Raw genomic sequence first — 18,963 nt, 5'->3', positions numbered from 1 at the left:
GACAAAGAGATAATTTTTAAATGCAAGAGAGAAGCAAATCACCACATTCTATGGATCTTCAATAAAATCACTGGTAGATTTCTCATCACAAACTTTGGAGGTCAGAAGATAGGAAGTTAATATATTCAAACTGCTAAAAGAAAAAACTGCCAACTAAGACTCCTATACCCAGCAAAACTCTAATTCAAAAAAGAGGCATTCACAGAAAAGCAAATAATGAATGGGATTATGAGCTGCAAGGTGAAAAGACAGGACATTTGTCAGTTAACTCAAAGTAATATGCAAAAATAAATCTCTCAATAAAGGTATATAAAGAGTTAGAAGAGGGATTTTATTATTTCTCCACTTAATTCCTCATCTGTTTCCTCATCTATAAAATGATATTACCTTCTTACAAGATGGTATGAGATTTAAATAATTAAAAAATACACAAAATATGAAAAAAAAACCAACTAGGAATTCCTGGATTCATATGATGTACGTCAATGAAAAGTCTTTAATATAAAATTAGATTCAATGTTATGGGGAAACAATAGTTTCTCAAGGTTTTATCATGTTAAGATGATAAAGGTAGTATTTGTGAATGAGAGAGGGCTGCAGAGGAAAGACTGTGAAAAAGAGATACAGGGATGTTGTGTCATGAAAACGTTGGGCCCTAAGACGCTGATCCAGGACAGTGAGAAGTAGAAGTTAGAATAGTTGTGGCTTGGAAGGAAAAAGCAACAATATTGTGTGGTATAAATGGCTCTTAAGAATGGATAAAAAGGCCAAAAGGCAATGTTAGAGACAGAAAAACTGAAATAAGATTGTTTTAGGGGGGAAACATGGGCTCAGTTTTGACAGACTGGCATGGAAACAGTTGAGAACAAAGTAAAAATGTCCATTAGGCACCTAGGAAAAAATCAAAGACAATGGTTTTCAACCTATGAAACTTCTGAAAAATAGCGATTTTGTACCTCTCAAATCTTTCTGTAAATGTGCCTATTTGACAGAAGATAGGTCACATGAGCAACACAGGGGACTCTTGGAAATGCAGCCTTTAGTATTTCAACCTTTAAAACACAGAAACATACACCAGAAGCCTGTGGAAGTTGTGTTTAGTGAGCTAAGACACCACGCTGTCCTTGAGATCTCTTCTCATTCAGACTTCAAGAACACGCTTCTAACACAAAGAGTTTTTATTTTCAACAACAGTTGTATGGACCCTATAAAGTTGTAAAAGCATGTAACAGATACTAGATAAAAGATTTCAAGGGAAATTTATCTGTTATAGGTATAGGAGGATGCAGTGACATCCAATTCCTTTCATAATAATTTTACATTTATTTGTGATCAATTGATTAATGTTAATGTCTAATTTTACACACCGTTACCAATTAACTAGCAAAAAGTGGGTACTCAATTTTAATGAAAGAATGACACACGCTCTACCCCAGATTTTTCTGAATCCATGTAAGGTGTTAGAACTGGGCACACGTATTTTAAAAAAAAAAAACTGGACTGAAAATAACATGGTATGCATCTTCCTTATAAACGTAGTAACTACTTATTAATTCAAGTGAAGTAATTTAGAAATGTTTCTAAAACAGTTATTTGTAAAGAAACAATAACTACTGAAAGGTAATGAGAATGCAATAAAAAATGTTGAGAGGACTGAGACAAAGAGTGACTGTTTGCTACAAGATTCTACTTACTTAAACCCAAGATATCACAGTATAAATCAGGCAAGATTCTGGATCTATTATTAACTAGCTCATGTTACCCTACAATAGCAGACCTGTACTTTGCCTTACTACTGTGCAAGCTCAACTGCTCAGTCAAGCCCGACTCTTTGTGGCCCCATGGACTGTAACTTGCCAGGCAAGAATACTGGAGTTGGGTACCATTTCCTCTCTAGGGGATCTTCCCAAACCAGGGATTAAAACCACTTCTCTTGCATCTCCTGCATTGGCAAGTAGATTCTTTATCACTAGCACCACCAATAACCACCTTTCCCTAACAGAGGTGACCAATTTAGCTGTAACAAATCCTAACTTTTCCAAAGGAAAGATGTCCTGAAAGATTCCTGAAAGACAGTCCTAAAGAATTTCTAATACATTTCCAAAATACCTTTCCCTAGTAATCCAAAAACAATATGAACTATTAGAAATATTTTTAAAAAACTCATCAGTTAAGACACTTTTATCCATTAAAAATACTATTAATATTATACACCATACCTACAAAGTATTTGCTAAAGAAAACAGAAAAGAAGAATCGCACATGGATTTTGATTAATTTACTAGAAGGACCCCTGACTGGAGTACAAATTCCTTTAGAGGCATCTTAAAAGCAAGACTTTTTAAAAAGTAGAAGACAATAATAATGGGAAAAAAGCAGTAGGTTATCTTTAACGTCCCTCACAACTATTTAATAAATAATACAATGAAGGGTTTAATAAATACTGGTGTTTTCATTTCCTCTGTAAGATATACTAGATTTTTAGACTATATGATACTTAGTAATGACAAAGCCTATTACCTAGATCCTTTGACCTAATTATTCCTAAAACAAAAAGAATCACCAAATTCTAGGTAAAAATCCAAACTGTTACTTAACTATAAACTTACCCAGGTTTCCTTGTTCAACTGTTAGCACCAACTCATCCATCACCACAGCCCTGAAGTCCAGTTCCTCCTCACAACATTTGGCCTTTAACGCTCGTAAGATCTCTTTTTGGGGATAGTCTTCCCTGATTCGACGATCTGTCAAGAACCACAACTTGGCAGCCACAGAGCTACACATCTTGATCTGCTGTTCCTCCTTTCCTGGGATTACTTTGTCCTGAATATAGACTCCTAGATGGAAAAGAAAATACACATACAAAGTAAATCAAGAAATCTTATTTGTTTTTGCTTTCACACACACAAATAAACACTACAATTATATACTAACCATAAAAAAAACAGGAAAAACTACATCCCTTTATCTTTTCCATCACTACAAACTCGAATAAATAATGTACATCTGTGCAGTTACTGTTCAACTGCTTTCCTTATTCCAATTTGCTGGGCTTCCCAGTAAGTGCTAGTAGCAAAGAACCCAGCTGCCAATGCAGGAGACATAAGAGACTCGGATTCTACCCCTGGATCGGGATGGTCCCCTAGAAGAGGAAATGGCAACCCACTCCAGTATTCTTGCCTGGAGAATCCCATGGACAGAGGATCTTGCTGGGCTACAGTCTCCAGGGTCACAAAGAGCTGGACACAACGAAGAACACACAGCACATGTACAATTTATTATAAACATCTTTACAGGTATGTTTAAAAATGAGATGGTAGTACCTATATAACTAGATGAGCATCACTACTGATGTCAATCACCATTTAATCAAAATAAAAATTTGAGAATGTGGTGGAAACTTTTAAATAACCAAAATAAATGCCAAAGCTCTTCAGTAAAATTTATTTTTCAGTCAAGAGACAGCATGCTCTTACTCAATGTTTTTATTCTATCTTTAAATAGAATTTTTATTAAACAAGCATAGCTTGTTTACTAGAATGCCACCAAAAAAGAGTGCTAATTCTCAAGAGTTTATATCATGAGTAAGAGAACTGTAAATCATTTTCATGAAAAGTAACAAAAAGTTACAAGTTTTACTAACAAGCATTAATAGGTGATTTTAACAAATAAAAGATTTCTAGTATTATGCCATATAACACGGCAAAACTAAGGCAAAAGGAAAGAATAAGGGAAGCAACGGTCCTGCAGATGGACTGCTTTATAGCAGCTGGAACTGGTTTCCTGTGCACCATTCATGTGCTTTTGCACAGTCTAAACCAGAAGGGCCTGCTCCACAGATGCACACAGTAAGAGCAGAACATCATGGGACAGAGGCACCACCACACACATACACACACAACACTCACACCACCCACTCTGTCAAGACCTTGACCTGACCTGCCTACCATACTCACCCACCTGACCCAGGACCCACTGTCTGCATCAGCCACTGGATACCAGGAAATAAGCACAGAAAGGGGTTTAGAGCTCAATTTACATATTAGGAATATGGAATGTGGCCTTCCAGACCGGTGGAAAAGGTCTCACTCAGAAGAAAAAGCTCCACAAGTCACACCAGAGAGATGTCCAGTTTCCACTGAAACTATTAATATAAAAATGCCCTTAAAGTGTTTACAATGGGTAGCTTTTGAAACACCCACTCACTGACCTCCAATACTTAACACCTCTGTGCCTCCACTCACGCTGAAGTCTTGACCACTGTCTGTTTTTATTATTGATTTCACTGAATGAAACTGTTCTGCATTACTAGTTCAGTTCTGGCCCCAGAAGAAATCAGGATGGGGCTGTAGTAGCCACTGGTAAGTGGGAAGCAGTTACAGTAAATCAGCTTTCAGGAATATGCCGAGGCCACAACAGTAATACACATGATGCTTCCAATGATTCTATAATCACACAATAAAAGGCATCCCAAGACTGCAGTCTCACACAGTCTTGCAGACTCCTAAGAGATGATGCTTGTGAGCATACCCATCTTGTCTGGCCTCATGGCCATAGCTCTGATAGCCTCATGTAGTGAAGTTTGGGTGTTTCTATGCTGGTACATGACCAACAACTACGAGCTCAGATTAGGCTCCCTATCTCTTTTCATTTTCTTTTTAATGACGAGGCTCTAAATCCTCTTGCACCCAGGGTTTTAAGAAAGAAAGCGATGTTCCCTCTCTATCTGGGTGAGGTGAAGCAAAGATTGCCACAAATGCACCCCAGCTTTTCAAGTAGGGTTGCCTGAACCCCCTAACGTAGAACTGGAAGAATGCTATTACCCTGCAGAAGAAGGTAGAGACTACGTTGATGATGTCAATGGCTATGGTTCCTCAAAGCCCACCTAAGTGGCAGACAACATGGGGGTTGTTCACCCTGTGCTGCACTGACATATCTTCATGCAGAATACTTAAAAATCTTCAGAATATTGTTATGCCCTGGTTTTCTTGTAAAGTTTTGCAGAGGTATGCAGCAACACTGTGTTCCAACTCAGTCTTCCTGTACACTAAGTCAATGGCATCACCAGGTTATAAAAGGCAAAGTGTGCTTAACCATCCTCAGCTTACTGTTCCATTGGTGTTGGTATCTTCAAATGACACCTGTTTAGATTTTTATCTACTACAATCTTACTCATCTCCAGAGACCACTTATTGCCAGGGAGTGAAAGGGTACAACCTCTTTGCCCAATGGTCCACTCCAGTTTTCACAGGAGGGTAAGTGGCTTGGTGCTCAGGGATGCTGCTACAGTGGCTGTTTGTCTTTTTCAGGCTGTTCCATTGGGATCCACATCTAACCATGTGACAATGTAACCCAGCAAACAGGCAAGTGAAGATGTCAACCACAAAGGCACAGGCTCTTTGTCCCCAACTGTCCCCACCCATATAGCCCCTCCTGGCCTGAGAGGCCACCAACGCACTCCTACGGGTCAGAGACCAATAGATTGGTGTCTCCTCCCCCTTTAAAACATCTACTTTTCTTTTTCCCAACCTCTTAACATGAAGGAAAACGATAAAAAGTCAAAAGCATAACCGTAAATCTACACAGCCTAAGAGCCCCAAGTATGCCAATAAAAGGACTACCTTGAAGTTCAAATCATATTCACTATTTTAAAAGACAGGAGGGAATTCCCTGGAGGTCCAGTGGTTAAGACTCTGCTTCCACTGCAGGGGGCACGGGGTGAATCCCTTGTTGGGTAACTAAGAACTTGCAAGCTGTGCCACACAGCAATCAATCAATCAATGACAAGAAAGGGTCCCTTGTAAAATAAAATGGTTTCCCCCTTTTCCCCTGACATTTAACTGAGTAAGTCTGGCTACCCAATAACATATCTGTATGAGAAGAATTTATTCTCCAAGAGAGTAAGATAAATACAGCATCTGCAAATGTCCACATAGGAGCTTATTTTTCCTCTTGGAATGTAAAATCAGATCTACTAACTCTCATCCTCTTCATCTAAAAGTACCAAGGAAAATGATATATAAATATCAGATACTAAGTGAATGCTAAAATAGCATTTTTGAAATAGAGGAAATTTATAAAATTTAATTTTATATTAGAGATAGTTTTCCTGTGAAAATTATGGATAAGCACACCAATTTATCTTTATCTGTTATCTTCCAATAGTCCAGGCAAGGCTAATTAAATGAGAATCCTAAGATGCTTCTTCATTTATTTTTCTTGAGAGGCCTCTTCCCAATGATAATTATTCTGCTAAGGAAAAAGCAAAATCACAGTCTACCATCTGATAATATTAAGGACATCTCTTACTACTAGAAAAAATCTTTATTCCAGATAAGATACATCAAATGAACTCAAAATAAAAAGACAGAAAAGGAGAAAATGTTGGGAAAAATATATATACACTTACATAAAAACTAGAATTTACTCCATTTGGCAATTACTACAGATATGCTTTCAATGACATCATTCTGTCCTGGATGTGAAATACAGGAGCTGGATCCGGTTTATACAGACAAATAACAAATTCGTGAACAGTCAGTCTTTGCCTATTATCTTCTCTAACTCTTTTCTCCTGACAGCTCTCCTCCTGTACATAATCCCCAGGGCTTCATTCTGAAATCTTTCTTTCCATTCTCTAGAAAACTCATTCTCAGCCCAGTTTCAACTACTACCACTGACCTACTAAATATATTCTTCCAACCAGAAGTTCAACTGAATTTCAGATCCTGTTTTAATGTACCTAATGGGCATCCCTAACTCAGTGCCTCCCACTACTGCCTCAGTTAAGCATGCAAAGAACTATAATACATATTTATTGAATTTGGATTGAATTTCAATAACATTTCAATTTTATTGAATTGGATTTGCACAGTTTCAAGCCATGCTGTTCAAGAGTCAACTCTGTGTGTGTGTGTGAGAGAGACATGATATATATTATAAACAGATGATCTAATAGAATCACAATGTTTAAAGATGTTTGGGCCACCTGATGGGAAGAACTGACTCATTTCAAAAGACCCTGATGCTGGGAAAGGTTGAAGGTGGTGGGGGGCAGGAGGGGGACGACAGAGGACGAAACGGTTGGATGACATCACCGATTCTGCAAGCTCCGAGAGTTGGTGATGGACACTGGACACGGAAGCCTGGAGTGCTACAGCCCACGGGGTCACAACGAGTCAGACACAACTGAGCGACTAAACTGAACGGATTACAGAAACCATTTATAGATTAAGAAATGTACGTTAATACAATTAAGAAATGCACCTTTTTTTTTATTAATACAATTAAGAAATGCACTTTTTTATTAAGTGATACTAAATAACATAGCCTGAATTTCCAAAGATGTTCTTTCAGTCCCAACAACGTCCCTCCAAATCATACTACCCACCTATATTGACTTCAACTAAAACTTTTAACACCTACTTTGTTATGCTTAAGGTTTTTAACCAAGGATCTGATTATCAATGCTTTTCTCTCAATAAATTCTAATGCTTCCCTCCTCCCCCTCAAATCCAACAAAACACAATTTGGAATATATATGAAATTTATCCTTTTTCCTTTTCTTGTCTTATCCAAAGGTCTCTCAAAGAGGTGGGACTGTATTACTGGTACAAATAAGAGTAGGAATAAGAGGCAGAGGGACAAAAGCATTAAGAAGGATGAGAGAAAGGAAGAAACACTTAAATATGTATATGTGGTGGTGGAGGGTGCGATTTATTAAAGGTACAGAAAATAAAGAACTAAAGAGCCCCTCGATGGCAGTAAAAAACGAGAGTGAAAAAGCTGGCTTCAAACACAACATTCAAAAAACTAAGATAAAAAAAAAAAAAAAAAAAACTAAGATCATGGCATCCAGTTCCACCATTTCATGGCAAACCGAAGTGTATAAGATGGAAAAAGTGACAGACTTTCTTTTCTTGTGTTCCAATCACTGTGTATGCTGACTACAGACTTAAATTGAAGAAAGTAGAGAAAACCATTAGACCATTCAGGTATGACCTAAATCAAATCCCTTATGATTATACAGTGGAAATGATGAATAGACTCAAGGGATTAGATCTGACAGACAAGAGTGCCTGAAGAACTATGGACGGAGGTTTGTGACACTGTACATGAGGCAGTGATCAAGACAGCCCCCAAGAAAAAGAAATGCAAAAAAAGCAAAATGGCTGTCTGAGGAGGCCTTACAAATAGCTGTGAAAAGAAGAGAAGCAAAAGAGCAAAGGAGAAAAGGAAAGCTATACCCATGTGAATGCAGAGTTCCAAAGAATAGCAAGGACAGATAAGAAAGCCTTCCCCAATGATCAGTGCAAACAGAGGAAAACAATAGAATGGAAAAGACCAGAAAACTAGACAAGAAAATTAGAGATACCAAGGAAACATTTCATGCATAGATGGGCACAATAAAGGACAGAAATGGTATGGGCCTAATAGAAGCAGAAGATATTAAGAAGAGGTGAATACACAGAAGAACTATACAAAAAAGATCTTCATGATGCAGATAATCACAATGGTATGATCACTCACCTAGAACCAGACATCCTGGAATGTGAAGTCAAGTGGGCCTTAGGAAGCATCACTACAAACAAAGCTAGTGGAGGTGATGGAATTCCAGTTGAGCTATTTCAAATCCTAAAAGATGATGCTGTGAAAGTGCTGCACTCAATATGCCAGCAAATTTGGAAAACTCAGTAGTGGCCACAGGACTGGAAAAGATCAGCTTTCATTCCAATCCCAAAGAAGGGCAATGCCAAAGAATGTTCAAACTACCGCACAACTGCACTCATCTCACACGCTAGCAAAGTAATACTCAAAATTCTCCAAGCCAAGCTTCAACAGTACGTGAACCGTGAACTTCCAGATGTTCAAGCTGGATTTAGAAAAGGCAGAGGAACCAGAGATCAAATTGCCAACATCCACTGGATCATTAAAAAAGCAAGAGAGTTCCAGAAAAACATTTATTTCTGCTTTATTGACTATGCCAAAGCCTTTGACTGTGTGGATCACAACAAACTGTGGAAAATTCTCAAAGAGATGGGAATACCAGACCACCTGACCTGCCTCTTGAGAAACCTGCATGCAGGTCAGGAAGCAACAGTTAGAACCGGACATGGAACAACAGACTGGTTCCAAATAGGAAAAGGAGTACGCCAAGGCTATATACTGTCACCCTGCTTATTTAACTTATATGCAGAGTACATCATGAGAAACGCTGGGCTGGAGGAAGCACAAGCTGGAATCAAGATTGCCAGGAGAAATATCAATAACTTCAGATATGCAGATGACACCACCCTTATGGCAGAAAGTGAAGAACTAAAGAGCCTCTTGATGAAAATGAAAGAGGAGAGTGAAAAAGGTGGCTGAAAATTCAACATGCAGAAAACCAAGGTCATGGCATCTGGTCCCACCACTTCATGGCAAATAGATGGGGAAACAGTGGAAACAGTGGCTGACTTTATTTTGGGGGGCTCCAAAATCACTGCAGATGGTGACTGCAGCCATGAAATTAAAAGACACTTGCTCCTTGGAAGAAAAGTTATGACCAACCTTAGAGAGCATATTAAAAAGCAGAGACATTACTTTGCCAACAAAGGTCTGTCTAGTCAAAGCTATGGTTTTTCCAATAGTCATGTATGGATGTGAGAGTTGGACTATAAAGAAAGCTGAGCACTGAAGAATTGATGCTTTTGAACTGTGGTGTCAGAGAAGATCCTTGAGAGCGTCCCTTGGGCTTCAAGGAGATCTAACCAGTCCATCCTAAAGGAAATGAATATTCATTGGAAGGACTAATGCTGAAGCTGAAACTCCAATACTTTATTACCCTGATGCAAAGAGCCAACTCATTGGAAAAGACCCTGATGATGGGAAGGATTGAAGGCAAAAGGAGAAGAGGGAGGTTGAGGATGAGATGGTCAGATAGCATCACCAACTCAAGGGACGTGAATTTCAGCTAACTCCAGGATAGTGAAGCCTAGTGCTGCAGTCCATGGGGTCTGAAAGAGTCGGACATGACTCACGAAACTGAACAACCACCACAAAAGAAAATGAATGATAAAATGAAAATCTCAAAAGAGTCTCAATCAATAAATTAGTAGTGTTAGACCTGGGGGCTTCCCTCGTGGTCCAATGGCTAAGACTCTGTGCTCCCCATGCAGGGGGCGCAGATTCAATCCCTTGGTCCAGGAACTAAATCCCACATGCCACAACTAAAGATGCCATCTTTCGCAACCAAGACCCAGGGCAGCCAAACCAATGAATAAATACAGTTTTCTGAAGTGTTATACACCTGTTATCCCATTACCCACTAAACGACTGACCCTTTGAAACTTGCAGAGGTACTTCCTCTACAATCTCATCCTTTAGCTAAGATGCCACTTTAACAATAATATCACTGTTTGGACACCATTTCCATCAGCACATTAACTTGATGGTAGACTGAAATGCTTTGAAAGTAGGAGCAGGAGGTTTGGTATTAATCAAAGATTACAGTGATAGAAAAGAAATGTATGACAGTCCCCTCATTATTCTTGAAAGAGTATACCTCAAAAACAGCAAATAGCTAATTTTCCAAATTTTACATGACACATTCATTCACACACTCTCCATATGACACCCCTTTTTTAAAAATGTGTATACATTATTTGGGGGGTGAAAAAATGAGAGGATAGCCATTTTTCTGTACAGACTCAACAGGGACCCTCCATCAAAAGACATAAGAAAAACAATAAAACACTGAGTGTCTACACAGAAACAGAAAACAATGAAGGTAAAGAAAGGCAACACTTTGGAACATCTAAACAAGCACCTATAAATTTCCCTTTTTATACAAAGAAACAAAAGCAAAGACAAAAAGCAAAACAATGCATACAAGTGGGATTAAAAACATTCTCCATTTATAGTTCACAAAACATTCCCCCCCTCCTTTTTTTTAAGATTGTTGTTGTGTATTTTTAGTCCTTAATGACAAATTGCTACAATATTGCTTCTGTTTTATGTTTCAGTCTTTTGGTGGAGAGACATGTGAGAGCTTAGCTTCTCCACCAGGGATGGAACTCCCACCCCCTGCACTGGAAGGGGAAGTCTTAACCACTGGACTGCCAGGGAAGTCCCTATATTTTGTTATTTAATCTACACACAATTATGTGAATGTCATTTAGTCTGCACATAATTATGTGAGAAACACAGACATAACATATCCCATCTTAAAGGGATGACCTGCCCAAGATATCACAATAGTAGATCCAAGACTAGGATTCAGATTTTTCAATTTCTCTGAACTACTTTGATACTTAAAGATACTGAAGGGAATTTAAATAAAGAAAATAAATTCACTTTTGAGTGCTTACATGTACCAAATACGATGTTAGACAGTTTATTTGTATCTCCTCATTTAATCCTCACAATCTTCCCCATGACACATTATCATCATTTGGCAGGTGAAGCTAAACTAGCAGAGAGGTCACTTGTCTAAATTAGAAGGAGGAAGAGCCCAGAGTCACTTCAAATTCCACATACTCGATAGCAGAGACTGCCACTTGCTTCCCAATATCCACTAACCCTCAGAAATAATGTATCTGATATTTAGCTGAGCAAAGTGTCATAGGACTAAGAACCTTTATTTGTATTCCCTAGGTTTTCTTGCAACTAAATGTGATCAAAGAGCATTGAGTCAAAGTACTGCACTCCAACTTTCAGGAAGCATACTCAAGGGATGTACTCTTCCCTGGTCCTTGCTCCAGTTGTTATGTATCTCTAACATCCATTTGGAGTAAGTCAACTCTAAGAAAAGCAGAGCTACATGTTAGAAGAACTTGACTGCACAGTGCCATAGCCTTAAACTGTTTACTATCTCTTTTACATGAGGAAGAAATAAATTTAACTTATGTCAATGATATCTGGGGATTCATTTACAGTCAAAAAAGATAAACTACTAAATATACAAAAGTAAACATTCAATTGCATAATACATTTAATTAATGAGTATCTACTATGCACTTTATCTGAAGACACTGAAAATCATGGTAAGAAATGAAGTCTCAGCCATCAGAGAACTAAAAATGGCCTGATGTTAAAATGTCATGAATAAGAAAAAGTGTTCAGTATGACTAAGCACTAGGAAAATGCAAACAAAAACATGAAACTACCTCACACACAGGATGATTACTACCAAAAAGAAAAAAAAGAACAATAACAACAGAAAATAAGAATGTGGAGGATGTGGAGAAACTGGAAGCCTTGCAAACTGTTGGTGGGAATGTAAAATAGTGCAGCTGCTATGGAAAACAGTATGGCAGTTCCTCAAAAAATTAAAAATAGAATCAACATACAATCCAGGAATTCCACTTTTAGGTATATACTCAGAAGAAATGAAAGTTGAGTTTTAAAGAGGTATTTGTACACACATGCAGCATTATTCACAAGAGCTCAAACGCAGATGCAAGCCACCTTTATGCCAGATGAATAAATAAAAATGCAGTATACACACAATGTCTTTGAAAGACATCAGATTCTGTTACATTCTTAACACGAATGAATCTTATGCTCCAGTACTAGAGTACTCAAACTCACAGAGACAGAAAGCATAATGATGGTTGTTAATGGCTGGGGCCCTGAGACTGGGGAGTTAAATGTTTATGGGTACAGGTTGTCGATAATGCAGGACAAAGAGAGTTCTGGAGATGGCTATGGTGGTGGCTGCACAATATATGTGTACTTAATACCACTAAACTCTTAAGATGGTAAAATTTAGGTGTATACTATACCGTAAAAAGAAAACAGAAAAAAGGAAGAAAAAATTGTCAGGAACAAATTAACATGCAAATGTTCACACATTCCCAACTAAAGGGCCTGAAATGCTACCTTTAAATAACCTGTAGGTTAGTTACTAAAATTCTTAAAACGCTTTGTGGTATAAAGAAAACCTATGTTTTCTCTGGAATCCAAATAACATTTCTAATGATTTCACTTAACAGAGAAATGTTACATCAGAGTATCTCTGGAACGTGGCACAAAATTTCAAAAATGTTCCTGAGATGCAATGCACAGTACAGCTCAAAGTTCATCACATTTAACATGTTAAATGTTGGGCCTTCTTGCCAAATTTTCTTTCTCGACACTATGCTGAAAAAAACAATTGGGAAGCTGTTAATATATTCAATGAGGCTTTACGGATACAGCTAATTACATCACATGTCAAAGGAATAAGCTAACAACTGAGAACTCCAAAACATCAGGGAAGAATTCCAATGCTGCTATAATTGGGCAAACGCATATGTATTTTCAAGATGCAGTTTTCTGATAAAGTATCAAAAGACTGAAATGATGCCAAATACGGAAGAGCAGAGCAGTAAGAACAGGTCTGATCTTATATAGCCAATCCATGCTCTATCTTTGTATTTCTAATAACATGAAGGTAAGAACTAGTATTAGAAGTGGTTAAGAGAGAGAGAGACAAGAGAGAAAGGAGGACTGTTAAGCTGAACAGAACAAAAACATTTAAGGGGCAGTTTTTGTTTATCACATTTTGTGGTGTGCTGTCACTTTTGAAAGAAAGGTAGTAAAAAAAAAAAAATTGGCATAACAATATTCACACAAATTTGTTCTGCTAACTCATCAATTCACAGATAGAGTAGACTCCTCAAGACACTAAAGAGAGAAGTCACTGACAGGGCAAAGGACAGAGAACAATGAAGTTAAACCATACACTTTATGAGGACAGAATCCCCATCTATTTTATTCTCTACTAATATCCCCAATGGGAAGCACAGAACCTCAGAAAGGACAGGGTTAAGAGTTAGGGAGTTACTTTAAAGGAGTTTGTTATACTGAAGTATAACTGGAAATGAAAAAAACATAGCTATTTTCAATATTAAACACCAACACCAAAGCAAACTGCCACATAATATGTAACTGTTAGAAATTTAAGTTTTAGTTTCTCATAAAAAACAAACAACCCAAACCTACTGCTACTTCCCATCCTTGTTATACAACTGATATTGAAATAATTACTTTTGTTAATAATTAAAGTATGGGTGAGGGTTAGGGTCAGTAAGGAGAGGAAAAAAGATATAAGCAGATGGGTTCCATGCAGACCAGACTCTAAGGGAGTAGAGCTGGCTGGCTCTGTGGCTTTTGTCCTCCAAGCCAATTTTCAAAGGGAAAAAACACTGGAAAAGAAAACACTGAAACTAACACCATGGCATCAGTTACCACAAAGCCAGAAAATCAGTCCTTTTCTGCAAGCTGAACACTTACACAGATATGTACGGCACATAAATCTAAAGTATATAATAAACATATTTTTGAAGGTATTATTTCTTAATGACCCTAAAAATATGACAAGCAGGAAAATTCCCAAGCACTGAAAGACAATTTACCCAACCTCTGCGCCTAATCTCCCCTATTCAACCTCTCTTGAAACAACTGCACATGCCAGTACAGCTAACATTGAATACTACTACTTTTTTCATTGTCCTTATCATAATCTACCCGCTCAATTAAATAACACTTCTAAAGGTTCTTTTCTCAAATGCTTATGACAATCCCACTTGCAGAGAGCACTCTTCAAAAACTAACCAGCCATAAAGTCTCTACAAATCTACATCACTTAAGTACTCCCCCACCAAGAAAACAGCTATCAGCAAACAACATACAATAAAACTCAATTTTGTCTCTCTTCGTGGGTTGTTCATGGGTATAGAAGTCCTTTCTCCACCCATTTTCTGTATTTAGCTTTCTATCTGCTCCCCAGAGGAAAGTGTTATGTCCCAAAGTGTGGAACAATTCATTCTGCTCTGTCCCATTCCCCTGATCTGGCCCAGCGTTCAGTCCTTCAGCTCAGAGGGAGGAGAGACAACTTGAGATCAGTCTAGTGACTTATCCAGTAGCAAATTCCAGGTGACTACAAATAGGGGAAAGTAAAAACTGGGAGATAATTTGAAAGGTATGTTTCATCTTGTGTCCCAACAAAGTAATGCACTAAGCTTGGTTGGTGTTCAGAGGAAAAAACGAACCTTCACTTTAGAACTTTCTTTACTATATGGCTAGGAAGTGTTAGAATATTTATAAAATACTGCTGGTAATTTCCCTCTGGTGAGCAAAAGGGGACAGAATCAGAAGGGAAAAGGTGGGGAGGGGGACAATTTCTTGTTGTTACTCTCCCCTCCATCCCTAGGTGTCATATTCAAGATGAAACAGGAGAAATTATTAACTGATCCAACCAGGAACTGGGCTTCCCAGGTTCGATCCCTGGGTCAGAAAGATCCCCTGGAGTGGGAAATGGCAACCTACTCCAGTATTCTTGACTGGAGAATCCCATGGACAGAGAGGTCGGGAGGGCTGCAGCCCATGAGGTCGCAGCAAAGAGCTGAACACAGCTGAGCACGCATGGATATCATAACCAGAAACTAAGATCAGTGGAATTTTAGCTGGTAACCACAAGTCTTGAAGTTTGATATTTAACAGCTCCTTACCCCCTGCAGGGAGAAAGGCAGGATGAGAAAACTGGCTCTTGACTAAGTAGAGGACTCTCAACGTGACTGAACATAAGACAGAATTTGCTGTTCCCCTTCTTGGCTCTCAGAATCACAGACTGCCCACCTCCCGCAACAAGCAGACTCCAGCACCTGGGGGCAAGGATAAGAGAAGATGAGAGAAAACAAGGCAAACAGAGCCAGAAAAACATCAGCCTTGTTGCCAAACTAACAACTAAATCTATGACACGTGAAGAAGGAAACGAATAGCTAACCAAGACAGAACAGAATAAACAAAAGATCACGTCAAAACAGAATAGGCCTCCTCCCCTTTGACACACCAACCAAATAATATCCAGTAACCAATATAAAAGAAATTTTAACTGTCACTACCTTACAACTGTATGAGAGCCTTTCATTCTGAAAGTTAGAAAATAAATGGTGACTCTCCATGACTGAAATTTCAGAGGCTGTTTTTAATCTAAATGAATATTTAAAAGTGTTTGGACAATCAATTGTTTTTTTCAACGACCTTGAAACTATCCGATGTTATCAAAGTGAGCTTTAAAATAAACACTATTTACATTTTAATGGTTAGTTAAAACTTAAGTCTGTTCAAAAACAGTCCATAAACATAATCAACCTATCAAGCCCACAAAAAGAAAATCCTCCATATTACGCTGCCCAGTTTCCATACAGATTTCAAATCTAACCCAACTCCACAAAGATGTGGGAACAAGTCTGGTAATTAATGGGAAAACAGAACAATCAAAGAATTTACAAGGAGGTTACATGGAGCATGTATAAAAATCCCACTCCCAGAAGAGAATCAACGCCCCATCTCTATTCACACACATACGGGGGATAAAACAAATCTGCTACCAGAGATAAGGACAAATTAGTAAGGCAAATCTGAAGTTATTAGCCTCTTAACTATTTTGTATTGGGGGGGGGGGTTAAAAGATTTGCATCATGGTCAAATGCCTTAAAAAAAATCATGGCAAGCAATTATTAAATGTCACCCCATTCTTATCCAGAGGACTGTCAAAAGGAAAGGGGGGAATGGCTGTCACTCTTTCTAAAACGTAAGGAGGAAACCGTGAAATCAGAACAGAATTAAATGCATGTCCATCACCACCCCCGCCTTACTCGGTCTCACACCACAGGAATCCGTCTGATGGCACCAGGGGCAGCAGCGATTACCGGGCTCCCGTGGACAGGTTAGCGCCACGCGTGTGCGTCTCGGCCGCGCCTTCCCAGGTCACCACACCCCCTCGCCGAGGGGAGACCGCACTGCTCCGAGCCCGAGGCCGCCGCCACCTCCCTCCCTCCAGCTTCCCGCACCGGCATCCTCAACCCCTCTCGGCGCGCACGCCCCGCCCGGGGTCCGCCTCGCGCGCGCCGCCCCCGGCTCTGAGGCGACCACCGGCCTCCACAAGACCCGGTCTCCGGCGACTCCCCGGCTCGGGCCGGCTCCTCCGGAGCACGTTCCGCCCCAACTCGGCCGCGACGGGCGGGGGGGAGGTGAGGAGGAGGCGGGGGGGTGAGGCGGAGGGCGGGAGCGCCTCCACCTCTCGCCACGACCCCCGGGGAAGGACGGGAGGGTCCAGCTCACCTGGCTCGGGCGGCTCCTCCCTCGCTCTTGGCCGGCGGTGCCGGGCTGGGGGCCTCTGAGGGCAGCGCGGGCGGCCAGGCGGGCTGGAAGTCCGAGAAGGAGGGGAGGGGGAGGGGGAGGGGGTCGGGATGCCGGGAGCCGCCTCCTTTCTCCGCTGCCGCCGCCGCCGCCGCCGCCGCCGCGACTCCAGCAGCCAGGCCCGGCGCCCTCGCCCACTCACCCCCCGCCCCCTTGCTCACAGCCGCGCGGTTGGTGTGGCTCTCCCTCACCCCCACCCCGGCACACACTCAACCCCCACACACACACACTCACCCCCGGCCGCTCCTTACTCCCTCACACTCTCTTCACACTCCCTCACTTGCCTGGCGTGCGCGCGCGCGCGCGCGACCCCGCTCTCACACAGCGCGCGCGACGCCGGCGGGGGCCGCCCCGCGCTCCCTGAGACCGAAGCGCCGCGCACCGCCCGCCCGCCCGCGTGCCGAGGACCCGCGCGCAACCCCCGGCCCCGCCCTCCAGGCGCAGCTGCGGCGCGGCCGCGGGCCGGGGGGGGGGGGGGGGGGGGCGGTGGCCGGCGAGCGAGAGGCTGAGCCAGCTAGCCAGCCAGTCGAACCCGGCCGAGGGGATCTGACACCTGCGTCGGGACCCGCCCCTCAGGCGCCCTGTCCCCATTCGCAGCCCTTGCGGCCTCTGGGATCGAGGCGAGGCGGTGGGCGCGCGCACCCGGAGGGCTATGGGAGCGCGAGGGCGCTTCGAGGACGCGCCTTCCCCACCCGCCCCCAAACCGTCCTCACTGAGAAAGGGAAACCGGCGGAGGGGCGAGGTCTGTTCCCAACTCGAAACCGCGTGGTGATCCCTTCCGTTGTACACACCCTCCCCTCCCTCACAACCCCTCCTCGGGACCCACTTAGTCCACCCCTGACGCGAGCCCCCCCGAGTCCCCGGACGCGGTGAGCGGTGTCCGTGTCCGCCCCTCGGCGCCTCCCGCCCGGGCCCGCCCACCGCCCGCGCTCCCCTGCGGACCCCGGTCCCCGCGAGCCCCTTCAAACGGTGGTCTTCCCTCCGGAGGCAGGAGGGAAAGATCTGGGGACAAAGATCGTAAATACCTCTAAGGTCCTTCTCCGTGTTCAGAGTAAGGACAATGCCTCTGTATAGTGTGAGGCCAATTTTTAACTACATCCTATGTTCTCAGGGCTTTTGGCAGGTTTTAAGATGCAGGCGGGGCCGCGTGGCACAGCCAGCTTTACCACTTAGAAACCAGTGTAAACCTTGGGCAAATGAAATTATCTAACTTTCTCTGAGCCTTTGTTCTGAACAGCGTATGTTCCAAGGTTGCTGTGAGAATGAAATGTGATAATACACTTGAAGCATTTTGTAAATTCTCAAGCTCTGCGTAAAAAGGAACGTTCACTTCAGTATGTTTCTTCACAATATGGCTGAGAAGGAACAGATTTTTTAAAAGATGATGCTGATGTTTTCACGCTGGTGAGGAAGGTCCAAAAACACCTCTGCAAAGGAGCGTAAGAATATGAATCTGTTGAAAACAGCCCAAATGTACATTGGAAGGTAAATGGGGAAGGAGGATGTGTATAGATAGGAAGGAATATTATTCAGCCATAAAAAAGAATGGAATAGTGCGGTTTGTAGAAAGGTGGATGACCCTAGAAAGTATCCATACTCAATGAAGTTAAACCAGACAAAGACCAATACCATATGATATCACTTATATGTGGAATCTAAAATATGACACGAAGTAACTTATCTACAAAAGAGAAAGCCTGAGAACAGTCTTCAGAGAGTGGAATTGGGGGAGAGATGGCTTGGAAGTTTGGAATTCGCAGTTACAAAGTCTGTTATAGTGAATGGATACACAGGGTC

General features: G+C 41.4%; 1 protein-coding gene across 6 annotated transcripts in view; it reads right to left on the bottom strand.

The window, feature by feature from the left end:
* The window catches only part of RIMKLB (ribosomal modification protein rimK like family member B), a 38,332-nt gene extending 20,121 nt beyond the window's left edge, over positions 1 to 18,211 (bottom strand). The window contains exons 1-3 of one of the 6 annotated variants that reach the window (XM_070464040.1): positions 17,401 to 17,474; positions 17,089 to 17,171; positions 2,610 to 2,837 (exon numbers count right to left, since the gene is read on the bottom strand). In XM_070464040.1, the coding sequence (XP_070320141.1) occupies positions 2,610 to 2,784 (175 nt within the window). In that variant the 5' untranslated portion in view covers positions 2,785 to 2,837; positions 17,089 to 17,171; positions 17,401 to 17,474. Of the gene's footprint in view, positions 1 to 2,609; positions 2,838 to 16,622; positions 16,829 to 17,088; positions 17,327 to 17,400; positions 17,613 to 18,191 lie in introns of those variants that run through there. The other 5 variants (XM_020901023.2, XM_020901021.2, XM_020901019.2 and 2 more) reach the window with 5 other exon arrangements.
* Positions 18,212 to 18,963: the final 752 nt, after the last annotated feature.

The sequence above is a fragment of the Odocoileus virginianus genome, unplaced genomic scaffold, assembly GCF_023699985.2.
Source record: "Odocoileus virginianus isolate 20LAN1187 ecotype Illinois unplaced genomic scaffold, Ovbor_1.2 Unplaced_Contig_11, whole genome shotgun sequence".
Classification (NCBI taxonomy): domain Eukaryota; kingdom Metazoa; phylum Chordata; class Mammalia; order Artiodactyla; family Cervidae; genus Odocoileus; species Odocoileus virginianus.
Note: the sequence above shows the minus strand (reverse complement) of the source record. Positions and strands in the feature narration are given on the sequence as shown.